This window comes from Bufo gargarizans, chromosome 5 (assembly GCF_014858855.1).
Source record: "Bufo gargarizans isolate SCDJY-AF-19 chromosome 5, ASM1485885v1, whole genome shotgun sequence".
Taxonomy (NCBI): domain Eukaryota; kingdom Metazoa; phylum Chordata; class Amphibia; order Anura; family Bufonidae; genus Bufo; species Bufo gargarizans.
The window spans coordinates 384,172,828-384,200,705 of NC_058084.1; the positions used below are offsets into that span (position 1 = coordinate 384,172,828).

Consider the following 27,878-nt stretch of genomic DNA (forward strand, 5'->3'; position numbering starts at 1 on the left):
CGCTTCACATATCGGTCTTCGTAAATAACCCACTGGTGGAAGATCCAATCAATTTATTACGGCTACTTTCACATATGCGTTTATGCTGTCTGGTTCTGAGATCCGGCAGGAGATCTTAAAAGCATAGCTAAATGCTTCTGTTTGAATAAGGCTACGTTCACACTTGCGTCAGAGGATTCGGACGCAAACTGATGCATTTGTGAGACGGATCCGGATCCGTATGACAAACACATTGCAAAGCCTGATCAGTCTTTCCGGTTGTCATCCGAAACAACGGATCCGGTATAAAAAAAAAAAAAATAAATCACATTTTCAAAAAGGTCTGCGCGTGCGCGGACCGGAAGAACGGGTCAATGCGGAAATTTTAATGCTGTACATGCCGTCAATGGAAATTAAGGCATTCAGGCAAGTGTTCAGGATTTTAGGCCGGAGAGAAAACTGCAGCATGCTGCGGTATTTTCTCCGGCCCAAAAAACTTAAGAGGGACTGAACTGATGCATCCTGAACGGAATGCTCTCCATTCAGAATGTATTAGGATAAAACTCGGTTTTTTTTTCCGGTATTGAGCCCCTAGGACAGAACTCAATACCGGAAAAGAAAACGGCTAGTGTGAAAGTACCCTGGCTGCATGCTTTCAAAACGGATCCGGTTGTATTATATTGAAAATGAAGAAACCAAATCCAGCACCACAACCATTGTAAGTCAATGGGTGCCGGATCTGTTTTTTTTTGTGTCCGAAAAAACCGGATCCAGCACCATTGAGTTCCATGATTTTTGGTGCTGGATCCAGCTTGATCAGTTTCCCAAGCCCGACACAAAACCTCTGCTAGCAGGCATTCTGTGTCCGGCATGGGAACGCAACAAACCGGAACAAAATGAATTCTGGTGCACTCCATTCTGGTTTGTTCAGTTTTGCCCCCATTGACAATGAATGGGAACAAAACTGAAGTGCTGTGCTGCGTTTTTAAGACCCTTTGTCGGATCTCAAAACTAAACGGCACAACGCAACTGTGAAAGTAGCCCAAGAGGCTCAGGCACACCTACGCTGTTCGTGCGCCAGAAGTGAAATGTACTCTGTGCAACTTATTTTATTACTGGCAAAACAATCTCATTTATAAAAAAAAATAAACAAAAACAAATCATGTAAATTAGAAGCTGATAACTCACACACTGCACCATGACAATATATACTACTACTCACCCCCCATCACTCACCATTGACTATCACTACACACTACAGCCATATTATCTCAGCATGCGGTGTAGCAGCCACTGGTGCATAGCGGCTGTTATCCAGTGCCGGGTCTCCTGGCTCCGGGGGTTAACAGCAGGTAAATCCTATTTCCTGGTGAGCTAAAGGACCCGAGATGACATCATGCCCATGGGACCAGCTACTGGAAACATCTACACTGTAGATGCAGGCATACTGCGCAGCGAACTGATGTGTAATGTGTGCCAGGCGTTTTAGAAGCAGTCAGCACTGTCAAGTCTGACTGCCCCTATTGGGTCACTTAAATACCACGGTAATTAAGAAATGGCGATATTGCCATTTCTTAATTACCGTGGTATATCATGAAAACCAGTATATCGTCCAACACTATTTCTGTGTGCTACTCCGTTTGCACGGCTCCCATTCACTGCTATAAGAGTTACGGTACCGTGCTCTGACCGCTCCGCCATATCTGACTCCACCTCTCCTCACCAGCTCGGCTTTGACAGGTTGAATGAATAAAAATAAAAAAAAGACTTGGCAGCATACATGTAATCAGTGGCCTTCAGACAGTTTAGTTAGAGCATCGGAGACGGGAATAAACAGCACATGTGAATGAAAATGTGTGTGAGAGAGATATATCTGTATAAACACACATACACAAACATACATATAAACCTATATATATGAACATGACATATTGAGAGTGAAATATCAAAGCCTTTTATACCCAATTTCTTAATACTGAAGAATACAACAAACATAGTAAAATATTGCAGTAAATTGCCATACTGTACATCTTCAAGGAACTGATCGGGATTTAACAGGAACTTGTCACTAGCTTTGGGGCCACTAAACTATCATAACATGTTCGTATTCAGTTGGGGTGAGCTTTCCAAATATGCCAATGGGAAAACCAGTCATTTTAGTATTTGGGTGTAATAAAAATTATAAGGGCTCTTTCACACGAGCGGATCCGGTGCGTGGAATCCACTGCGTGAAAGAGAGCCAAGCCCCGCTCCGGACAGCAGAGACACGGAGCAGTAACATGATTGATAATGCTCTTTGCCTCTCTGTGACCTTTTGACTACAAAATCACAGAGACAACTTTATCTCACTGTGATTTTGTAGTAAAAAGATCAGAGGGGTACGAGGCGTGATTAATCATGTTACTGCTCCGCGTCTCTGCTGTCCGGAATGGGGCTTGGCTCTCTCTCACGCAGTAGATTACTTGCCATCGGCTCGTGTGAAAGAGCCCTAAATTACCTGAGATGAGCCTGGGACTCTAGTAAAGCAGGACTGGCCGCATGTATGAATGCCGTAACGAACAGAATATATTTGCAATAAAAAAAATAGAAAGACAATGGTGGAATTTCTATTTTTTCCCATCCCTCCCCAATAAAGTTAGTAAAAGCTACGGTAATCAGTATGTTATAGGTATCCCACAATGGTGCCATAACAACACACCCCACAAAAAATGCAGATTGAAATATAAAAAGTTGTGGCACCAGAATAAAGGAAAAAGTTGCTTGGCTTAAAATAGGCTCCTCACCAAGGAATTAAATCCTAAGCAATCCCTTATATCCGAGCAATCCCGTATACTATAAAAGACTGAGCTGAAGAGCACTGCTCTTGCAGCTGGTAGGCAGACGCGGAATATACCTCATAATTATACACACAAGATTCGCCAGTTCTAGGATACAAGAAAACTAAAAATATAATAGACAACTAAGTACATCAAACATTTTTTAAAGACAAATCAATGAGGACATACTTGTGGAGTGCTGATGGGATCAAAACTGGAAGCGGATTCTGTGGTTGAGAGAAGTGGGAAAAACTGAGTATTTAGATCATGTGGAAACACGGAAATTTCATTCTGACGGTAAAGACGATGGTCACGGAGCTTCAGTATCCAGTCCTCAAAAACCTCTGGAGGTTTTACCTGCGGTAGACCATGAAAAGATTTTATTTAAGAGGCAATCCAGTCTACAATGAAAAGTCCTTACAAATGTCATATACACTGTGGACCAGATTAACTGCGCCAAAAATATATCTAAAAAGTGGCTCAATTTGGCACATCGAGGGTTGCTACATTTTTGTCTGACATTCCTGACAAGGGGTGGGGCTTTGTGGGAAGGGGCGGTTTTAAGATGCTACATTTTGCACCAAAACAATTGTGGCGTAAGAATCTGTTTCAAAGTAAGCCAACCAATAGTTGGTGTAGAGTCGGATGAAAGTGTCCCTGCGCCAGATTAATCATCCATACTGAGCCCTTGTGATAAATCGGGTGCATGTCTAGACAGCCTTAGCTTATGCCATCTTTAACCCCTTAAGGACACAGCCTTTTTACACCTTAGGACCAGGCCATTTTTTGCAAATCTGACCAGTGTCACTTTAAGTGCTGATAACTTTAAAACGCTTTGACTTATCCAGGCCGTTCTGAGATTGTTTTTTCGTCACATATTGTACTTCATGACACTGGTGAAATTAAGTCAAAAAAATATTTTATTTTGCACCAAAAAATACCTAATTTAACAAATTTTTGGAAAAATTAGCAAATTTCAAAGTTTCAGTTTCTCTACTTCTGTAATACATAGTAATACCCCCAAAAATTGTGATGACTTTACATTCCCCATATGTCTACTTTATGTTTGAATTGTTTTGGGAATGATATTTTATTTTTTGGGGATGTTATAAGGCTTAGAAGTTTAGAAGCAAATCTTGAAATTTTTCAGCAATTTACAAAAACGACATTTTTAGGGACCAGTTCAGGTCTGAAGTCACTTTGCGAGGCTTACATAATAGAAACCACCCAAAAATGACCCCATCTAAGAAACTACACCCCTCAAGGTATTCAAAACTGATTTTACATACGTCGTTAACCCTTTAGGTGTTGCACAAGAGTTATTGGCAAATGGGGATGAAATTTGAGAATTTCTTTTTTTTGTCTAATTTTCCATTTTAACCCATTTTTTCCACTAACAAATCAAGGGTTAACAGCCAAACAAGACTGTATCTTTATTGCCCTGACTCTGCCGTTTATAGAAACACCCAATATGTGGCCGTAAACTACTGTACGGCCACACAGCGGGGCGTAGAGGGAAAGGTGCGCCGTTTGGTTTTTGGAGGGCTGATTTTTATGGACTGGTTTATTTACACCATGTCCCATTTGAAGACCCCTGATGCACCCCTAGAGTAGAAACTCCCTAAAAGTGACCCCATCTAAGAAACTACACCCCTCAAGGTATTCAAAACTGATTTTACATTCGTCGTTAACCCTTTAGGTGTTGCGCAAGAGTTATTGGCAAATGGGGATGAAATTTGCAAATTTCATTTTTTTGTCTAATTTTCCATTTTAACCCATTTTTTCCACTAACAAATCAAGGGTTAACAGCCAAACAAGACTGTATCTTTATTGCCCTGACTCTGCCGTTTACAGAAACACCCAATATGTGGCCGTAAACTACTGTACGGCCACACAGCGGGGCGTAGAGGGAAAGGTGCGCCGTTTGGTTTTTGGCGGGCTGATTTTTATGGACTGGTTTATTTACACCATGTCCCATTTGAAGACCCCTGATGCACCCCTAGAGTAGAAACTCCCTAAAAGTGACCCCATCTAAGAAACTACACCCCTCAAGGTATTCAAAACTGATTTTACATACGTCGTTAACCCTTTAGGTGTTGCGCAAGAGTTATTGGCAAATGGGGATGAAATTAGCAAATTTCATTTTTTTGTCTAATTTTCCATTTTAACCCATTTTTTCCACTAACAAATCAAGGGTTAACAGCCAAACAAGACTGTATCTTTATTGCCCTGACTCTGCCGTTTACAGAAACACCCAATATGTGGCCGTAAACTACTGTACGGCCACACAGCGGGGCGTAGAGGGAAAGGTGCGCCGTTTGGTTTTTGGAGGGCTGATTTTTATGGACTGGTTTATTTACACCATGTCCCATTTGAAGCCCCCTGATGCACCCCTAGAGTAGAAACTCCCTAAAAGTGACCCCATTTTGGAAACTACGGGATAAGGTGGCATTTTTTTGGGGACTATTTTTAGGGTAAATATGATTTTTGGTTGCTCTATATTACATTTTTGTGACGCAAGGTTACCAAAAATTGAAATTCTGAAATTTCATCTCCATTTGCCATTAACTGTTGAGGAACACCTAAAGGGTTAATGAAGTTTGTATAATCAGTTTTGAATACCTTGAGGGGTGTAGTTTCTTAGATGGGGTCAGTTTTGGGGAGTTTTTACTCTAGGGTACATCAGGGGGGCTTCAAAAGGGACATGGTGTCAATAAAAAAGGCCATCAAAATCGGCCTTCCAGAAACCATGTCGGTCCTTTCCTTTTGCGGCCTCCCTTTTACTGATACAGCAGTTTACGACCACAAATGTGGTGTTTCTGTGAACTGCAGTATCAGGGTAATAAATATTAAGTTTTGTTTGGTTGTTAACCCTTGTTTTATTACCGGAAAAAACTGATTGAAATGGAAAAGTGCCAAAAATAGCGGTTTTGGCACTGTTTTTTTTTTTTTTTTTTTACTGTGTTAATCTGGGGGGTTAGGTAATGGGATATTTTTATAGAGGAGATTTTTACGGACGCGGCAATACCTAATAAGTCTACTTTTTTTTTACAATTATTTAGGTTTTTGACTATATTATCTTTTTTGATACAAATCTTTTTTTGGGTATCTCTAAAGTCTAAGGGTCATTTTTTTTTTTTTTTTTATCCAATTATCTCATGTGGGGACTCATTTTTTGCGGGATGAGCGGACGGTTTTATTGGCACTATTTTGGGGGCTATATGACTTTTATCGCTTGCTATTAAACTTTTTGTTATGTAAGGTGACAAAAAAATTATTTTTTTGCACCTATTTTTTTTTTTTTTTGACCGTGTTAATCTGGGGGGTTGGGTCATGGGGTATTTTTATAGAGGAGATTCTTACGGACGCGGCAATACCTGATAAGTCAACTTTTTTTACAATTATTTTGGTTTTAGACTATATTATCTTTTTTGATTAAAATTTTTTTGGGGGTATCTCTAAGTCTAAGGGTCATTTTTGTAAAAAAAAAAATTATCCAATTATCTCATGTGGGGGCTCATTTTTTGTGGGATGAGTGGACGGCTTTATTGGCACTTTTTGGGGGGCTATATGACTTTTTGATCGCTTGCTATTAAACTTTTTATTATGTAAGGTGACAAAAAAAAACTTTTTTTGCACCTTTTTTTTTTTTTTTTCCTTGACCGTGTTAATCTGGGGGGTTAGGTCATGGGGTAGTTTTATAGAGGAGATTATTACCAACGCGGCGATACCTAATATGTCTACTTTTAATAAATTATTTTAGTTTTTTTTGGGTGTCTCAAGTCTGAGAACCAGTTTTTTTTATCCGATGTCAGTGCTAAATTGGGATATAAATTTAGTACTCCATGGAAGTGTGATACTCCCTGAAGCAACCGTCAATGCAGAGGCCCGGATGATCGGGGCAAGTGTCGCACTGAGTAGTTGTGTCCTTCCGTATCCCCCTCCTGCGACACACTCTGCACTTTTTTTGGGTTCGTCCCTTCTTTCCAGTATGGGGGACCACACCTGGAAAGTGTTGGCCAGGGACGATCCGGGCACCTACAGTTCCCGAGGTACTCCGGCCTGCTCTTTCCCGGTCCGAAAAGATCAGGGCCTTGAGGACTGCCTCATAGAACTGGAGGAATGTCCCTGTGCTGCCAGCGCTTCGGGATAGTACAAAAGAGTTGTACATGGCAACCTGCACCAAGTAGACCGCAACTTTTTTGTACCATGCCCGGGTTTTGCGCATGGCGTTATATGGCTTGAGGACTTGATCAGAGAGATCAACTCCTCCCATATACCGATTGTAAGCGACGATACAATCGGGCTTGAGGACCGTTGCCGCGGTACCTCGCACAGGGACAGGGGTGATGCCGTTACCATGAATTGTGGACAGCATAAGGACATCCCTCTTGTCCTTATACCTGACCAGCAACAGGTTTCCAGTGGTAAGGGCACGGGTCTCACCCCTGGGGATAGGTACCTGGAGGGGGTGGGCAGGGAGGCCGCGTTGATTTTTCCGCACGGTCCCACAAGCGGACGTGGATCTGGCGGCAAGGGACTGGAACAAGGGGATACTGGTATAAAAGTTATCCACGTAAAGGTGGTAACCCTTATCCAGCAGTGGGTACATAAGGTCCCACACAAGTTTCCCGGTAACACCCAGAGTGGGGGGACATTCTGGGGGTTGAATCCGGGAATCTCGCCCCTCGTACACACGAAATTTGTAAGTGTACCCTGAGGTACTCTCACAAATTTTGTATAGCTTCACGCCATACCTCGCCCGCTTGGAGGGCACATACTGGCGGAAAATGAGTCTCCCCTTGAACGCAATGAGAGACTCATCAACCGCGACCTCTCTTCCAGGTACATAGGCCTCCATGAATTTGGCCCCAAAGTGATCGATGACCGGCCGTATCTTGTACAGACGGTCATGGGCAGGATCACCTCGGGGGGGACATGCTGCATTATCGGAATAATGCAGACATTTCCGGATGGCCTCAAACCGGGAGCGTGTCATGGCTGTACTGTAAAGTGGGGCCTGGTATAGGACGTCCCCACTCCAGTACAGCCTGACACTGGGTTTTTTGACCAGGCCCATATGCAGCACGAGGCCCCAAAATGTCCTCATTTCGGCTGCACTGACCGGCGTCCAGCCACCGGGCCTGGCCAAAAAGGAGCCCGGGTGTTGAGCGACGAACTGTTGGGCGTACAGATTCGTCTGCTCCACCATCAGATTTACCAGTGGGTCACTGAAAAAATGACAAAAAAAGTCATATTCAGTGTAGCCCACTGTGGAAATCTGGATTCCTGATTGGCCTACAAAATCAGGAATCACAGGCTCGTATCGCTCTGGGCTACACCAGACAAGTTCACCGGCAGGGGGCTCCGGTGGATTTAACTGGTGGGCCGGGAAACCAGTACGAGCCCCAGAGCTGCTCGTACTAGTGTGGGCCACAGGGTCCCTAACATGGCGGTCCCCTTGCTCCGCCTGGCGGCGTCTCCGCCGCCTTGGGGGCTCATCATCATCGCTAGATGATGAGGAGGATGCGGATGACAACAGGAATGTGGGGTCATCCTCATCCTCACTGGGACTCTCGGAGTCAGAGGCAATCTGGGCGTATGCCTCCTCGGCCGAGAACGTCCGGCGGGCCATAGGGGAGTGTGTGTCTGCGTGTATATGTGCGTGTGTGTAACTCTTTATTTTGTGTGCGTGTGTGTGGGGGCACGGGTGTTCACGAACTCACCCTAAAACTAACAGAAAAAAAATAAAATAAACTAACTAAAAAAAAGGGCAAAAAATGTGGGGAAAAAAATTCAAAACCGCTGATCAACCGTCCGAAGTTGATCAGCGGTGGGGTGTGCGATGCGCTAACAGTGGCCGGACACTAAGTGCCGGCCACAGTCAGCGTACACGAAAAAAAAAAATAATGCACCCCAAAAAAGGTGGGGGGGGGCAGGGGGGGGGCAAGTGGCAGCACCCCTGGGGGGTCTAGGGTCACACAGCTGTGCTGTGGACCCCAGACACCCTAACTTAGGGTGATGCAATCAAAGTTCAAAAACTAACTTTCCCTTTTTTTTCCCTGCCTAAACCAAACTTTCCCTAGCTGTCCCTATGTACCTGATGGGGTCCTGGGGGGCACAGATCGGGTCCTGGGGGCACAGATCGGGTCCTGGGGGGCACAGATCGGGTCCTGGGGGGCACAGATCGGGTCCTGGGGGGCACAGATCGGGTCCTGGGGGGCACAGATCGGGGTGCAGGCAGCGGTGGCAGACACGTGCAGGCAGCTCCTCTCTCCTCCGGCTCCGGAACACAAAAGGAGGAGGAGAGGAGCGCCTGCCTCTTTTGAATCTGCCGCCGGACCGCCCACAGACCAATCAGAAAGCGATCCTGAGTGGTGATGTCACCATCACCACTCAGGATCGCTGGATGGTGATTGGTGGGGTGAAATCACACCACCATCACCATCCTGTTCCGGGTTATCGGGACTTCAAAGACCCGAATAACCCGGAAACGCAGAAAACCGCAGGTCTGAATTGACCTGCGGTTTTCTGCGATCGCATACATGGGGGGGTCACCGGACCCCCCGGCGCATTTGCTCCAAGTGCCTGCTCAATGATTTGAGCAGGCACGGGGTTCCGATCACCGCCCGCCGTGCGGCGGTGATCGAAAATGCACAGGGCGTACATGTACGCCCTGTGTCCTTAAGTACCAGGGCACAAGGGCGTACCTGTACGCCCTATGTCCTTAAGAGGTTAAAGGCTATGGACAGCTTTGGGGGCATTTTTTTTTACAATTATTGCATTGTACTTATTTTGAGCTAAAAATCTTTTTTTTCAATTTGTCTTTATTAATAATATGGAATCCTTTTTTGTGTACACAGCCGAGATGCTCTACTAGCTGCCTGTGGATTTGTTGTCTTTTCCGTCATCTGGGGAGCAGGCGGGCTCCTTATCTCTGCTCTCTGACATTATAAAAACTCAACAAAGCTCAATCGTTATCTTACCGATAAGAATGTGGCTTAAAGAAGTGTTTATGACCTCTCAGTAGTTTAGAGATAAGCGTTATTAGATGATGGCACAAAGTAAAAGTGAAAGTACCAGTCACAGGTAGAAAAAGTGATAGAATGGCTCAATATTTTTAATAAAGACCAACTGAAAATATGATTTTTAGCCAAAAATAATAAAAATGCAATCATAAACAAAAATTGCCTCTGAAGATGCACAAAGCCTTTAAAGAGAACAGTTCCTGAAGAATCCTTGGAGGGCAGACCATGTGGCATAATTTTTACTTCGTATTCATTGAAAGCCACAGTATATTAAGTATGTAAAAAATTAAAAGAGCATCTCATCTTTTTCGTTCTGCTACGATCGACCTTTAAAGCCATCTGGGTGTGTTCGGTGAAGGGTAATCAGGGAGACTAACTTGCTGTTTTGCCACCTGCTCGGGCTCTTAATTTAAGAGAATTTATAAATGTGTTTACTAGCTGAGACTGGCAGTGAATGAAATCGCACGCAAATGTGTGCACAGGCTCATCTGTTAGCCGACACATGCCAACTGCATTGTGATGGATTGAGCAGGAGAAAAAAAGCTGCAGAAGACCTGCTGAAATGACAGCTGTCATGACAAATCTGATGAGAGAGATGGTAATTTTCAGCTCTGTTGTTAATAAAGAAAAAATGCTCATTCAAATACATACAGCGAAGACTGAAACGTTACACCACTGACTCCAGATTTGGAACGTGGACATGGTTAGCCTGTCTAGGAGTTCTGCAGTGCAAAGATATTGAAGACATATCCTCAGGACAGGTCGTCAATATCACATCAGCAGGGGTCGGACTTCCAGCACCCCCACCAATCAGATGTTTGAAGAGGAGGCGAAATTTGTGCGATAGCGGCTTCCGCTTTAAAATTACCTGTGCGCCATCTCCTTTGCAGCAGTGGAATTATAATTCCTCGTTCCATTCACTTGAATGGGACGTGCATTGTTGTAATTACACTGCGCCGCCTCCACAAGCAGCACAGTACCAGGACAAATACAAAATTATGGGCAGGCAATTTTGAAGCGGAAACAGCGCTCCCGCGAGCGTCGCTACCTCTTCAAACAGCTGACTGGCAGGAGTGCTGGGAATCGCCCCCCACCGATGATCCATCCCGAGTAGGGAGGAGCGAATCGGCTTCTGATGAAACATCCAAAGTCGATTTGCATAAAACCTTGTACAGTATTAGAATGTATTCGCTCAGATGAGCTGAAGTTATTGCTTCGTAAAGTCTCACGAGACTTCGGGCAATAACTTCATAAAGTAATTTGTACTGTTAAACATTTCCCGATCTCGGGTTCAGTTCCAAGGTACCATCAGAGCCAATACATTCTAATACTGTACAGAGCTCCTGCTCCGTACAGTATTAGAACAAAGTTTTATGCGCTCATCCCTAATCCTGAGGATAAGGCATAATATAAAAAAAAAAAAAATATGAAAAAAATAAATAAAATACAATTCCTTCCTCCTTTTCCTGCCAACACACTAACGATTTTTGGCTGTCTGTGGTTGGAGGTCCAATTGACTACTGAGAGCTACTATAACATGCAGCCAGAAGGGGGGAAAAATAAAAATAAAAAATATTATCCCCCCAGTCAGGAAGACCCCCATCAATTAACTAGAGTGGGGCATCACTAGCCAAGGACATCTCTCACTCTGGCAGACCTGACTCCTCCATGTATGATGCAAAATAACTGTGGAGACACAGTTATGGGTCTTAACACAATGAAAGACAGATATTCCTCCAGGGAAGGATAACCAAGCAAAGGGGTGTCCCCATTATAGAGATCACCAAATCCACCATATTAAAATGGTTCCAGTGTCAAGATCCCGCTCAATTAAAAGCCTTAAGGATGTGACGAGGGAAAATACCTAAGCCAGTTATCCATCCACAGACAGCTGTTTCGGGGTGTTGTCTCAGTGTGTAGTAGAATTCTGGCCAACCGGGAGCAATGCCTAGGACACTACTCAAACAAAACAATAGCAAATCTTGGGAGGACCAGCCATAAAAAATATACTGGACCCTCATTTAACTCCTTAAGGACCGGGCTCATTTTCACCTTCAGGACCAGGCCATTTTTTGCAAATCTGACCAGTGTCACTTTATGTGGTGATCACTTTAAAACGCTTTGACTTATCCAGGCCATTCTGAAATTGTTTTTTTTTTGTCCCATATTGTACTTCATGACATTGGTAAAATGGAGTCAAAAAAGTTCATTTTTATTTATAAAAAAATACCAAATTTGCAAATTTCCAAGTTTCAATTTCTCTACTTCTTTAATACATAGTAATACCTACAAAAATAGTTATTACTTTACATTCCCCATATGTCTACTTTATGTTTGGATCATTTTGGGAATGACATTTTATTTTTTGGGGATGTTACAAGGCTTAGAAGCAAATCCAGAAATTTTCAAAAACCCACTTTTCAAGGGCCAGTTCAGATCTGAAGTCACTTTGTGAGGCTTACATAATAGAAACCACCCAAAACGGACTCCATTCTAGAAACTAAACCCCTCAAGGTATTCAAAACTGATTTTTACAAACTTTGTTAACCCTTTAGGTGTTCCACAAGAATTAATGGAAAATAGAGATACCATTTCAAAATGTAACTTTTTTGGCAGATTTTCCATTTTAATAAATTTCCAGTTACAAAGCAAGGGTTAACAGCCAAACAAAACTCAATATTTATGGCTCTGATTCTGTAGTTTACAGAAACACCCCATATGTGGTCGTAAACCGCTGTACGGGCACACGGCAGGGCACAGAAGGAAAGGAATGCCATACGGTTTTTGGAAGGCAGATTTTGCTGGACTGGTTTTTTGACACCATGTCCCATTTGAAGCCCCCCTGATGCATCCCTAGAGTAGAAACTCCCAAAAAGTTACCCCATTTTAGAAACTACGGGATAGGGTGGCAGTTTCGTTGGTACTATTTTAGGGTACATATGATTTTTAGTTGCTCTATATTACACTTTTTGTGAGGCAAGGTAACAAGAAATAGCCATTTTGGCACCTTTTTTATTTTTTATTTACAACATTCATCTGACAGGTTAGATCATGTGGTATTTTTATAGACCAGGTTGTCACGGACGCGGCGATACCCAATATGTATACTTTTTTATTTATTTATTTATGTTTTACACAATGATTTCATTTATTAAACAAAAAAAAAAAAAAAATCATGTTTTAGTGTTTCCATAGTCTCAGAGCCATAGTTTTTTCAGTTTTTGGGCGATTATCTTGGGTAGGGTATGATTTTTGCAGGATGAGATAACTGTTTGATTGGCACTATTTTTTGGTACATATGACTTTTTTATCGCTTGCTATTACACTTTTTGTGATGTAAGGTGACAAAAAATTGTTTATTTAGCACAGTTTTTATTTTTTTATGGTGTTCATCTGAGGGGTTAGGTCATGTGATATGTTTATAGAGCCGGTCTATACGGACGCGGCAATACCTAATATGTCTACCTTCCCCCCTATTTTTTTTTTTTTTACTTTATTTGGGGAAAATTACGTTTTTGTTTATTTTTACTTGAAACTTTTAATTATTTTTTTTGGGGGGGGGGGGGGGGGACGACACTTTTTTTCTACTTTCTTTTTCACTTTATTTTTTGTCCCACTTTGGGGGTCTAATCATTTACAATGCATTCCAATACTTCTGTATTAGAATGCGTCGGCATTACTCATACAGCTTCCGGCCTATGAGATCCAGGGGGCTGGATCTCACAGGCTCGTCACCGGAAGGCAGCAACGATGCCTCAGGAAGGTATTGCGCTGCCATCCATGCCATCGGGTCCCCCCTACAGCCCCACGGGGACCCGATGGCACCAGGTAAAAGCCACAAACCGCAGGTCTGAATTGGTCGCCTTAAGTACCGGGACATCAGGGAGTACAGGTACGCCCTGTGTCCGGAATAGGTTAAGAGTCTCAGTGCAGCAATCCAAAGTGCACAGCTCCCTGGAAAACTGCAATATGGAAAATAACCAGGGGACACCCCTTTGTTTGGTTTTCGCTCCCTGGAGGAATATCTGTCTTTCACTGTGTTGAAGACCCATAAACAGGGCTTCACGGTTATTTTGCATATTACTGTTTCCCAGGGAACTTTGTATTGCTGTGTTGAGACTCTTAAAGGAAGGCTACACTGTGTTATTTTGTAGCTGGTCTCCCCAAGATCTGCTATTGTTTTGTTTGAGTAGTCTCCTAAACATTGCTCCCGGTAAGCCAAAATCCTACTCCCCACTGATTTGGGGCAACACCCCGAAACAGCTGTCTGTGGATTGATAACTGGCTTAGGTCTTCCCGTTACATCCTAAGGCTTCTAAAAGAACTGGATCTTGACATAGGGACAACTTAATATGGTGGATCTGGTGATCTCTATAATGGAAACACCCTTTTACTTGGCTTTCTGGCTTTCACTGCGTTGAAGACCCATAACTGGGGCTCCATGGTTATTATGCATATTAGTTTCCCAGGGAGATTTGCACTTTGGATTACTGTGTTGAGACTCTTGAATGAGGGTCGGCAGTATTTTTTGTAGTTGGTCTCCCCAAGATCAGCTATTGTTTTGTTTGAGTAGTCATCCATGTACTAATAGGGCAGCTATCAGACACTAAATTTATGGTTGCTACATCCCCCTGGCAGTAATTGACTGGGTTTTCTGAAATTGCAGCCTTGGCAGTGAGCCGACAGCCATGCCAGGTTCAATTTAATATGGGATTTAATTTACCAGATTCTTCAAAGCAGCGTATCTAGAAATAAGAAACTCCAGTAACCACATGGGAATATTGTTAAGGTATTCCATGTACAACAGGTTGCTCAGATTATATATTAGACTGTAGCCAGCGAGATTACCTTGAGGTGGTATATATGTTCTTCTGTATCCAGATCAATGCACTTAGTTGATTTCTTCACCGACATCACAGAAAGTCCAACATCAATGCAGCCGTGTAGTTTACCTTTCTCCATCTGGAAAGATATAAACCCCATTTTAAAAAAAACATGCTAACATTCACCTTACTGAGCAGAAACTTTACGTTTGTAAAACCATACAAAAGGTAAGTATGGTTTTCGCTAATCTTCTATGGAGTCCATTTGGTATGCTCTGCTATACTACTGCATAACGTTGTCTACAGGCTTACTGAAAACATAAAAAAATGGCGGCACCGAAGTTTCAAGCGTAGGGTGGGTGCTATGTCCCAGGGCATATGCTCAAAGCCCAAATATAAAAAAAATGAAAAAAAAAATAATCGGACAGCACTCCAAACGAAACAAAACTTATTCACCCATGTGGCAAAACAGAAACGACATTTCGGCTCAACACTAGACCCTTTATCAAGCATGCTTGATAAAGGCTCTAGTGTTGAGCCGAAATGTTGCTTCTTTTTTGCCACATGGGTGAATAAGTTTTGTTTCGTTTGGAGTGCTGTCCGATTTTCCTTTATATATATTATTTTTTTTATAATTTGAACTAAGCTTACATATTTTGCAGCTCTTTCCTGGGGCTCACAATCACCCGAGCACTGTAAGGGATAAGTGCTGACCACTATTGAAATAATGCACTTACATCAGTCGGACCCTTGGCATACTTCAAAATCCCTTTGTCCACATAGAAGTACCTCTATAAAAAAAAAAACATGTAGCATTATTTAAAGTGGACATTATCCATTAACATATAGGATTCATGTAAATCAAAAGTTGTGTCATAATGTATGAGCTGCATATCTAGCTTGTATTGATCCTGAATTACAAGACACCATGTCTCATAGCCACATTCTTCTGGTTGTCAATGGAAACAGTCACCAAGCTTGCTGACAATCTCCACCTCACCCCTAAACAGATTGGCTATTGTAAGACTATACTTCCCAATGCACACACTGAAGACTGCATACTTGTAAAAGCCGCTTCCTACAGCCTGTAACTCAATGATCTGTAACTTATAAGCGGTGTCATATCTGCAGAGTCACTTCTTATGTATAAATTCTAAGCGGTGTCATATCTGCAGAGTCACTTCTTATGTATAAATTGTAAGCAGTGTCATATCTGCAGAGTCACTTCTTATGTATAAATTCTAAGCGGTGTCATATCTGCAGAGTCACTTCTTATGTATAAATTCTAAGCGGTGTCATATCTGCAGAGTCACTTCTTATGTAGGTTATTCTGTTTGTAAACGGTAGAATTCTAGGTAAAGTTGAACAAGTGTTTTACTTCCCAATATTGATTCAACTTCAAAACAATTTGCTTTACTGAGCCTGTCCTATTATACTGCGTCTTCTCTATTCACATTCAAGGCTGCAGTCAAAATTCTGTATTTGTTGGGACCTCAGGGATCACTGAAGCAGCTTATTGGTTAGTGCCTCTAAACTCCATATTGTGGTCAACAGGCCCTGGCTGTTTCGTAGGTTATTTACTGATAACCAATACATCTTTGGATGTGAATGGAGAAGAATAACAATTATATAACTCAGAACAGAAAAGAAAAAGTTACTTTAAGTAGACATTGATCTGCAAAACAATGTTCAAAAGGTAGAGGTATGATACAACAAAAAACAAAACTATGCAGCATCTTAATGAATAAAACATCCTTTCCTAGTTTAGCTGTCAACATAAGAAAATGAGCTAGAAACTCAAAAGCGCAATACATTACGGCGGAACATTCTCTTTGATATTACCTTGGCTAATGAGCTCTGCGTGTGACTAAAGCAGCAAATTACCATAGAGAATTTAAGGGCTCCTGGATTTACTGCAGGATTATTCTATAGGAGGTGAGCATGAACGTCAAAGGAAAAAGAACAAAGACTTTAACAAATATCCGTGTGGTTCTAGTCATTACTGTAAAGAACAATGTCATATTTCCCACTTTTCTTCCCTGCAGCTCCGGTCCTGCAGCGATGACATCATCTTCCTGGCTGCAGCAGTGACATCCTGTACACACCTCATCACCATGCAGCCAATCACTGGCCTCAGCAGCATATGGCATGTGACTGCTGAGGACAGAGATCGGTTGCAGCGGTGTCGTGGTGTGCTTCAGTCAGGAAAATAAACCCCCGTCAGGGACTACTGGAGCATGATGTGGAAGCAGCAGCGGAAGAAAGAGGCAAGAAGTATTGTTATTTTATAACATTTAGTACTGAAAGCAACTGCTTCCATGTATGACGACAAACCTTGTGCCAGCCTTTCAGAGGCCATTTTCGTTTCTTAAGCAAAAATCCCTCCTTTTTTTGTGGCTCCTGCATACAGCTTGTGCTACCGCGGAGGCCTTCGACAATTTCCCAGCTATCCTGTTGAGAGTAAATAGGGGTTAATGGACTGGGCAGTCCCATGATTACATGCAGTACATGCTGAGGTCACTATTCAATCAATGAATTACAATGTCTTAACAGAAAAACTGTATTGCAAATTGAGCAACAATTGTGCGTAAAGTGATATTCCCATTAGGGTTTCTTCATTCACTGCTATGGGACTTCCAAAAATTCTGTTCTTGAGCTATGAGCGCGCTGCGCGCACCAGAAGTGGGACCTGGACCTATGGAAGATTTATGGTATTTCCTATCGATATATTAATAAAAGCACAGATTCTGCAACGCTTGTCCTGGAGGAGAGAGATTATATATATCAGGTTTACTATTTCTCACATACACAGCTTCTAAGCATGGCTGGCCTCAGCTGTGAGGTGCCCCCAAGCAGCATGGGACTCAGCAGTGGTGTGTCACTTGTGGACACGTCACCATTGAGACCAGTTACTGGCTGCAGTGGCGGACAAGACCCCGTCCATGCAAGAAGTTTGCATTCAGAGACCGAAGTCCAGTGAAGATAGCCTGGGAGCCACAGAGCAGTTGTCCCCGGACAACCCCTTTAATGAACCTGAGCCTAGAGCTCTTCTCCACAGGGTCTACAACAACAGCAAATTTTGGTAAATGGTGCAATTTTTATATATTCAGGAAACTGGTAGACAATAGGAAAAGACGCAGACCCTGTGGGGAATATATAGGGGTGAATTTATTATTCGATCAGTGCCAGAATGTTAGCGGCAAGCTTTTTTGGCACATGCCATTTTTGAGTATAAATTTCCAGCTTTTTGCAATTTTATGATGGTTCTGTCAATTTTTTGCATGGAAAAAGACAACATGGCTAGCTATGGTAACCAGGTGCACGCCAGATTCATTACCTCAATTTTTCTAAAAGTCACTATCTCATTTCAGCAAGTGGTAATGGAGTGCAAAAACTGGGTACTATTTCTAGAAAAAGCTTTAAGGGGGCGCTAAAGTTAACAATCTGCGACATTTAATAGGTTAGCGATAAGTACACCAATGCAGACTCAAGGAAAACGGGCTTCAATATTCCCCTCATGATAATCTCAGTCCATACAGCGTCATTAACCAGTCTACATTTTCATCTCCCAATAGGGTCCCTTTACGTCTGCCCCTGAATTAAGGAATAAATGTATATATTTTAGGTTTTGAAAAAGTGTCCAATCTTACCGAGTCTGTGTATACATGTATCTAAAAACAGAAAACGCGGGCGCCATCTTTTCTTCTATCCCTTGGCGTTAAAAGCTTTTGTAATATCAAGAGTGATGATTTGTGGATTCATTCCTTTGAGAAATGCACATTTATCAAACCCACATGACTCTGGAGAAACCACATCCAATGATTTACTACAGCGGACTGTGAACTATATCATTAATAAAGGATAGACAGCAGTTTTATTTTACATTACAGTGAAAGTTCTTAAGGTATCTTCTTTAGAGCACTGTCTTCAGAAAGGAAGATGGTCTGCAGAATCTCTTCGAGCTCCTCAAAAATACCTTCTGCACTAAAAAGGCTGATTATTTGCTGTGCAAGGCTGCTTTCACACTTGCGTTCAGATCGGATCCGTCTGGTGTCTCTACAGACGGATCCGCTCCTATAATGCAGACGATGGGATCCGTTCAGAACGGATCCGTCTGCATTATAGTTTAGAAAAAAATGCTAAGTGTGAAAGTTGCTCAGACGGATCCGTACAGACTTTACATTGAAAGTCAATGGGGGACGGATGGGATCCGTTTGAAATTGCACCATATTGTGTCAACTTCAAAGGGCTCCGTCCCGATTGACTTACATTGTAAGTCTGGACGGATCCGTTTGCCTCTGCACGGCCAGGCGGACACCCGAACGCTGCAAGTAGCGTTCGGGTGTCCGCCTGCTGAGTGGAGAGGAGGACAAACGGTGCCAGACTGATGTATTCTGAGCAGATCCGCATCCACTCAGAATGCATTAGGGCCGTACGGATGCGTTCGGGGCCGCTTGTGAGAGCCTTCAAACGGAACTCACAAGCGGAGCCCCGAACGCTAGTGTGAAAGTAGCCTTAGAAAAACTTAGTCTGGGACTCGGGCTAAGCTGCAATATCAGACATAGCCCATAGACAAGACATTCTATCCGGGGGTGTGCTCCTTTATACGTACAGTGTCACAGTATAAAAATATTACCTACATTGGGGCCAAAGGTCTTGTAAGTCGTGTGCCTTGTTGAACCTGAATGATCTGTGGACATAAAGGCTATGTACACCCCCGGGGCAATTTTTTTTTTAATGATTTTGTGTTACACATTTTGAGCTAAAAATAATTTCTTCAATTGGTCTTTATTCAAAATATCAAACTGTTTGTCTAGCTGTGTAAATCGTACTTTCACTTTCACTGTGTGCTGGTCATCTAAAAACAGTTTGCGCTAAACTACTAAAGGCTCATAAACACTTATTCAAGACCCATTCTTATCAGTAAGATAAGAATTGATCTATAATGAGTGTTTAGGAGGTCCGAGTTTAGGAGGTCCTGACGGAACAAAGTAACAATTCAGAGCTTTCTACTAGAGAATCTTAAGACTGCACATAAAAAGGAGCTCAAACTTTTTGAGCTAAAAATCATTCTTTAGTTGGTCTTTATTAAAAAGAGTACAATGCAATAATTAAAAAAAATGTGCCCAAATGGTGTACGTAGCCTTCAATCTATCATCAGATTGCAGCTGATTATGCAGATGTCATGCCCATTGCTCCCTAAATGCTAGAAATAAAATTTGCTAACCTCTACATAAAGTACTTAAGCAAAGAAAAAACACTAACCATATCACACTTAATTTATGATGCAGCGCAGGCCTCCTCCTGCAGTCCATGCACCAGACTGAAATGTACTCCAGCTCACAGTCTCTCTTGTTACTGGAGATCTACCTACATGTCCAGTGTTTATAGCACATGTACTGTGCTCATGTAAATGTCCTGTTTCTGAAGGATACATAGCCACTCCTTCTACCGCTCTCCTGCGCGCCAGACCACTCCTTCTACAGCTCTCCTGCGCGCCAGACCACTCCTTCTACAGCTCTCCTGAGCGCCACACCACTCCTACAGCCCTCCTGAGCGCCAGACCACTCCTTCTACAGCCCTCCTGAGCGCCAGACCACTCCTTCTACAGCCCTCCTGAGCGCCAGACCACTCCTTCTACAGCCCTCCTGAGCGCCAGACCACTCCTTCTACAGCCCTCCTGAGCGCCAGACCACTCCTTCTACAGCCCTCCTGAGCGCCAGACCACTCCTTCTACAGCCCTCCTGAGCGCCAGACCACTCCTTCTACAGCCCTCCTGAGCGCCAGACCACTCCTTCTACAGCCCTCCTGAGCGCCAGACCACTCCTTCTACAGCCCTCCTGAGCGCCAGACCACTCCTTCTACAGCCCTCCTGAGCGCCAGACCACTCCTTCTACAGCCCTCCTGAGCGCCAGACCACTCCTTCTACAGCCCTCCTGAGCGCCAGACCACTCCTTCTACAGCCCTCCTGAGCGCCAGACCACTCCTTCTACAGCCCTCCTGAGCGCCAGACCACTCCTTCTACAGCTCTCCTGAGCGCCAGACCACTCCTTCTACAGCTCTCCTGAGCGCCAGACCACTTCTTCTACAGCTCTCCTGCGCGCCAGACCACTCCTACAGCTCTCCTGCGCGCCAGACCATATCTCTAAAATCTCCCATTTTGAACTAAAACCCTTTCATAAACCACTTCCATTGCATACAAAGCAATACACCACACCAAAAACCTCTTTGCACAATGTGGCCAAATACTGTAGCATAATTACTAGACCTGCCAGGTTAGGCTTCAGTTATTTCCATCAGTTATTGTGAGCCAAAACCTGGTGCGGGTCAAAAGCATAAAACAGGTGCAGATCTTTCCATTAAGCCTCATCTCTAAGTAGGTTTCACCACTGTTTTTGGCTCACAATAACTATTGGAAATGACTAACCAACTAAGAACTACAAGGCTTTTAAGCAAGTGCCTTTTGCATACTCTAGAATAGATTACAAAGGTTACAGTTCAGGTTATGGCTGGCAGAAACTCAATTTTATCCAAATCCTGGATTACCAATACTTATATCAATAAACCATACATTAAATTTTAAAAAATTGTTCAATTAATCTTCTTTACATTTTGGCAGCTAAGTGGTGGAAATAACCACAAAGCACATTTTTCCACTCTAACAGATGACATCAAAAGCTCCTCATGGAATGTATCATATGTCTCTCCTCTAAAGTCAATAACCCACACTTCTGATGACAAGTATATTCCTTCTAAGAGTCAGGAACACAACTGAAACTTTCCATAGGCCATCAACAAATAAGAGCGAGATGAATGACATGGAAAAATTTAAGCTTCTTAAAGAACTCCATCTACAGTAATTGTCTGACATGTCAAATACAAAGGTCATGATGCGATATTGGCCTGTGCCTAAAATGAAATATCATGGATACAGAGCAGGCCTCTACACACTAGGTTTAGGTCATGACAATGTAATGTGTATAGGGAGATCCCAGCTGCCCCCCCGACACGTGATGCTGGGCAAGAGAAAGAGGGAGATAAGTAAATCGCAAGAGGGTGAAGGTGTTTGGGCACCATAACTTTTCAAAATCATTCACTTCACATGACACAAGATGATTATTGGGGGATTTGCTCTTTAAATGGGCGTTCTATCCAAGTTCTACTAAAACTTTGCGTTTCTAGCTATGCAACGTTTGAGCCTGTGATTGTAAGGCTAAGTTCACATCGGTCATGAAAACCTGCCAGTTTCCGTGTATGGATTCTGGCATTCTGCCAAGCAAAATACCACTGTATGCTTGTAGCATGTGCAGCAGGACACGATTTAAAGGTGACGCACAGGTATTCATAAGGCTTGTAGTGAACACCCAATATAGCTCCTGTTCATGCATCTGTGTGGATGGACTGACACAGAAAAGGGCATTTTTTCAGCGAATTAACTACAACAGTTTATATGCCCATGTATCCATGTCTGGGAGGGTCTAGACGTAAAATACGTTTTGGGACAACCCCATTAACATATAAAACTAGACAAGCACTACAGATATTGATGATCTATCTTCTGATTAAGTCATCAATATCAGATCAGTGGTGGTCCAACGCGCAGCACCGCCACCAATCAGCTGTTTTGAGTTGACGCGGCACTAGAAATTTACTTTATGTGTCTCTTGTGCCAAAATTATTTTAGAGAAGAACATGGCGCTGTTGCCCTCAATATTCAGGATTTGCTAAATTTTTTAGGCAATTTAGAGAAAACATGAAATCTAACCTCTGGCTGTGGTGGGCGAGAGGAGACTTCTTCCCCGAGACAGTGCCGATATGTTTTTGTACAGCAGAACGGTTAGTAAAGCCATGCATCAGTTGTGCCTTGTTACCTGCCTAACAGTGACCTTCTCCTGGCTTGGCTTTCTTACTGTCTGAGATTCATTTACATTAAGGACATTGATTCCTGTGAATAAGAGAATAATCCTCTGGAGAACTTGACGGAAAACAAGGAAGCAATTGGAAGCAGAGTTTGGTGTGGGCAGCCGGGAAGAAGCGAGCAACCTATCGACCCTAGAGAGGTTTTCCTGGCCTCATTTAACCTTTAGGAAGTTCTGTAAAATGAGCTGCCAGGAACTTGTGACAACCAGAGGACATACTGCTGTAATAAAACAGAACCAAGTAGACATCCAAATCAATCCCACCCTAAGGGATGCATTTTATAGCAGAAATATGCAAAACAAGTCTGAGTTGTATGCAGATTTTTGCTGTGGATTTCTACTTTGCCGCTCCTGTAAAATACTGTAGATTTTCCACCCCGTGGCCATTCAAATGCTGGCATTATAAAAATCTTTAGATAAGTATTTTCAAAAATGCACAACTTAGGGCACGTTCACACCAGCGTTTTTCTTTTCCGGCATAGAATTCCTGATCAGTTTTATCCCCATGCATTCTGAAAGGAGAGTAATCCGTTCAGGATGCATCAGGGTGTCTTCAGTTCAGTCGTATTGACTGATCAGGCAAAAGAAAACCGTAGAATGCTACGGTTTTATCTCCGGCGAAAAAAACTGAAGACTTGCCTGAACGCCGGATCCAGCATTTTTCCCCATAGGAATGTGTTAGTGCCGGATCCGGCATTCAAAATACTGGAATGCCGGATCAGTCCTTCCGGCCTGCGCATGCGCAGACTGGTAAAAATGTGAAGAAAAAAAAAATACAAGACTGATCGTCTGTCCGCATGACAAGCGGAGATACAGATCCGTTCTTGCAATGCATCCAGATCCGTCTCTCAAATGCTTTCAGTCACATCAAAATCGGCGGATCCGGCGGGCACTGCCGCAAGTCTGAAAGTAGCCTAAGGCGCTGGTATTCTGAATGGTAACTTAGAATTAGAGAACCTTTGAAGATTCGGTTCGTTTCAGGTTTGTCAAAATTTCGAAAAAATTAAGTTCGGACACAAAATCGATTCTACCCAAACCCAAGTGAGAGAGAGAGAGACTAGTATGTTACTGTGGGTGTTTCGGCGATATATATGCATTGTCTGGGGGCACTCTCATTACAGAGAGCATCTAATATGCACAGTACGTGTGTGAAGTATTGTAAGTAGGGCTGAAACGATTATTCGAATAACTCGATTAAATCGAGTCAAAAAATTCATCGATGCAGTTTCCCTGCATCGATGAATCGTTCAGATCACGTGATCACGGAGCGGGAGTGAAATAAGCGTCTCACTCACCGCTTCCGTGTCCTCCGGAGCCAGAGAGGCAGGACTGAGCGGCCGGCACAGCTGAGGGAGGAGGAGGAGGGAGTCTCTCCCTCCCCACTGTGCGCGGCTGCCACTGAAGACCAAGGAGGAGGGGAGGGGAGGAGGAGAGGAGGGGAGGGACTGTGGCCACTGCACCACCAATGAATGTGCCGGCCATATCCCACAGGGTCCCCCTCCTCCCCCCCCCATCATTGGTGGCAGTGTCAGTTCCGATCGGAGCCCCAGCAGTGTAATGCTGGGGCTCCGATCGGTTACCATGGGAGCCAGGACGCTGCTTAAGTCCTGGCTGCCATGGTATGTTAGTAGTGAGCAGAGAGCAGCGCATTATACTCACGTGCGCTGTGGCCGGCGGTCGCTCCTTCTCATAGGTCTGTGCGGCGCATTGCTAATGCTGTAAGCATTAGCAATCCGCCGCACAGACAGAAGGAGCGACCGGCGGCCACAGCGCACGTGAGTATAATGCGCTGCAGATCAGAGGCTGGGGGGAGGGGGGGGGGAGGCAGATCAGAGGCTGGGGGGAGGGGGGGGGGAGGGGGGGCAGATCAGAGGCTGGGGGGAGGGGGGAGGCAGATCAGAGGCTGGGGGGAGGGGGAGGCAGATCAGAGGCTGGGGGGAGGCAGATCAGAGGCTGGGGGGGGAGGCAGATCAGAGGCTGGGGGGGGAGGCAGATCAGAGGCTGGGGGGGGAGGCAGATCAGAGGCTGGGGGGGGAGGCAGATCAGAGGCTGGGGGGGGAGGCAGATCAGAGGCTGGGGGGGAGGCAGATCAGAGGCTGGGGGGGGAGGCAGATCAGAGGCTGGGGGGGGAGGCAGATCAGAGGCTGGGGGGGGAGGCAGATCAGAGGCTGGGGGGGGGAGGCAGATCAGAGGCTGGGGGGGGAGGCAGATCAGAGGCTGGGGGGGAGGCAGATCAGAGGCTGGGGGGGAGGCAGATCAGAGGCTGGGGGGGAGGCAGATCAGAGGCTGGGGGGGAGGCAGATCAGAGGCTGGGGGGAGGCAGATCAGAGGCTGGGGGGAGGCAGATCAGAGGCTGGGGGGAGGCAGATCAGAGGCTGGGGGTAGGGGGGGCGTCATAGCAGAAGCTGGGGGCAAGCAGATCAGAGGCTGGGGGGAGGCAGATGGAGAGTGGTTAATGGAGGCTGCAAGCACCACCTTGGCATGTATAAAGTTATTGGTTTAGAGAGGGGTTAATGAAGGCACCTCCAAGGTGCTTTCATTAACCTCTTCAGACCAATAACTTTATACATGCCTAATGCCAAGGTGCTTCCATTAACCCCTCCAAACCCAATGGGCATGTATAAAGTTATTGGTTTGGAGGGGTTAATGGAAGCACCTTGGCATTAGGCATGTATAAAGTTATTAACCCCTTCAAACCAATAACTTTATACATACCTAATTACGTACGTTATTTTAAGTAGCTTTTTCTTATTAGATTACTCGATGAATCGAGAAATATAATCGATAGAATACTCGATTACAAAAATATTCGTTTACTGCAGCCCTAATTGTAAGCGAGACAATGCACCTCTGGGTTTCTAAGAAAGATATTCAAATTAGCTTTCTTAAGCCAAGATGGGCTAATTTTGATATATTTTTCCTCAGAAACCCAGAGGAACATTGCCTAGCCTATTCATTCTATTGTGTCTCCTTCTCTCTATTTTAAAGCAGCAGTATCAATTCACTCATCCTTAACTTAGAATATTTTATTGGTGCCTCAAAGTATTTTCCCAGATGTTAACTACGCTGCCCTCTGACAGTGTACACATTTAGGACATACTTGCCAACTTTTGAGAAGAGACCATGCATCTCGCCGTTGTGCAGATTACAACATCCGGCATCAAGGGGTGCAGCCAATAGCAGGCCGCGACAGTGACCTGCCCCCTTGCATCATGGTGATGTCACCTGTGACACTAGGGGAGCAAATCACTGTCGCGACCAGCTATTGGCTGCACCCCCATTGCCAGATGTTGTGATCTGCACAACGGGGGAGATGCTGCGGCGGCTGTGCAGAAATACGGAGGGACGCAGGAGTCAGGGAACAGTAAGTATGTTCTGTATGAGGGACTCTGGCATTTCGGCGGGGTGTCTAGCAAATCGGATAACCCCTTTATGCTAAATTATTTTCTAAATGATATGAATATGACTTAAGGAGTTTGTGCAAGAAAGGGGAGAGTGGTAAATCTTCCTCACTTTACCAGATCTGTCAAAGAAAGATTACTTACCTGCTTCCCAGTGCTGGCTCCCCACTACTTCTCCCGACCTCCAATGCTCTACTGAGCTCCTTCGATGTCAACATCTGGTATGACATCGCCGCAGCCAATCACTGGATGCGGCAATGAAAGGCTTCCCTTACGTCATGACAAATTGTCACATGACGCAAATGTATCCAGTCTCTGTCACGACCAGGGTGTGGCTGTGGCAATGTCAAACCGGATGTTGACATTGAGGGAGCCCAGACAAGCATTGCAGACCTGAAGAAAAAGGAAGCGGGGAGCCGGTGCCGGAAAGCAGGCAAGTAATTTTTCCTTTACAGGTCAGGTAAAGTGGTGGGTCTGGTAAAGTGGTGGGTCTGGTAAAGTGGTGGGTCTGGTAAAGTGGTGGGTCTGGTAAAGTGGTGGGTCTGGTAAAGTGGTGGGTCTGGTAAAGTGGTGGGTCTGGTAAAGTGGTGGGTCTGGTAAAGTGGTGGGTCTGGTAAAGTGGTGGGTCTGGTAAAGTGGTGGGTTGGGTCGGGTCGGGTCCCTCCCTCTGTGGAGATCACTGTTAAGGGGGCGGGTTATTGTGGAAATCATTGTTAAGGAGGTGGAGGTCACTAATAAAGGAGCAGCCGCTGTGGAGGTCACTGTTAAAGGGCAGGGCGCTGTGGATGTCACTGTTAAGGGAGGAGGAGACTATGGAGGCCACTATTAAAGGAGCAGCGGGATACTGTGAGGTCACTGTCAAGGGAGCGGGGTACTGTGGCAGTAACTGTAAAAGGGGCAGTCGCTGTGGAGGTCTTTGTTAAGGGGGCAGGGAATGGTGGAGGTCACAGTTATTGGGACTGTAACCTATGGTCAGTGTTAAGCGGCGGGTGCTGTAGAGGTCACTGTTAAGGGGGTGGGCCCCTGTGAAACTCACTGTTAAAGGGGCAGGCTGCTGTGAAGGTCAAAGTTAAGGGGGTGGGCTGCTGTGGAGGACCCATTTTAAGGAGACGGAGCACTGGGGGGGGGGCAGTGTTAAGGGGTGGGGGGCTGTGGAGGTCACTGTTAAGTTGGCAAGGGTACTGTAGATGTCACTGTTATTGTGGATACTGTCAATATATTTTAACAACACACACAAACATTAAAGGAAATGGATGAAATATACCCGTACGAAGCCGGGTCCTTCAGCTAGTAATAAATAAAATGTCCCCAAAGGTGTCCGTAACCTGTGATTACCTTCTTAGGATGTATTCTAAGGATACAAGGCCAGTTTTAAATTTTAGCCAGTTTTGATAAATGAGGCCAAGCGTGATCTGATTTTCTACTTGCAGAAACATTGTTAGGGCAATATCTCCTGCCCTAATCTGTGCCACGAGTGAAGTAGTTTTCTCAGCATCTCGTGACACTGACAGAGATTGCACGCTGTCATCTAGAAGCGACTGACAAGTGTGATGACTGGATCTGTTACCATCATGAAAAAAAATTCAGCCATGACAGAAAGAAAAATAGCCATGTCACGCAGAGCAACTCCTCAAAACAGGCTCTCCTCCGCCACCGTCCGGTCACACATGCAGGTATTTTTTTATGCAGTTTTTGAAACCAGAACCAGTGGATTCATTAAACAGGAGAGGTAGCACAGTACCCGTCCTAAACCCTTCTCTTCTTCACCCTTAGGGCTCATTCAGATGACTGTATGAATGGGTCCGCATCCGTTCCGCAAAACTGCGGAACGGGTGCAGACCTATTCATTTCAATGGGGCTGCAAAAGATGCGGACAGCACTCCATGAGCTGTCCGCATCCGTAGTTCCGTTC

The 27,878-nt window shown here is 44.4% G+C and overlaps 1 protein-coding gene across 3 annotated transcripts in view; it reads right to left on the reverse strand.

Moving 5' to 3' along the window:
* OSBPL3 (oxysterol binding protein like 3) overlaps positions 1-27,878 on the reverse strand; it is a 201,066-nt gene that overhangs the window by 61,254 nt on the left and 111,934 nt on the right. For all 3 annotated transcript variants that reach the window (XM_044292688.1, XM_044292689.1, XM_044292687.1), the window contains exons 4-7: positions 16,981-17,097; positions 15,384-15,437; positions 14,672-14,785; positions 2,985-3,152 (exon numbers count right to left, since the gene is read on the reverse strand). In XM_044292688.1, the coding sequence (XP_044148623.1) occupies positions 2,985-3,152; positions 14,672-14,785; positions 15,384-15,437; positions 16,981-17,097 (453 nt within the window). The remainder of the gene's footprint in view (positions 1-2,984; positions 3,153-14,671; positions 14,786-15,383; positions 15,438-16,980; positions 17,098-27,878) is intronic.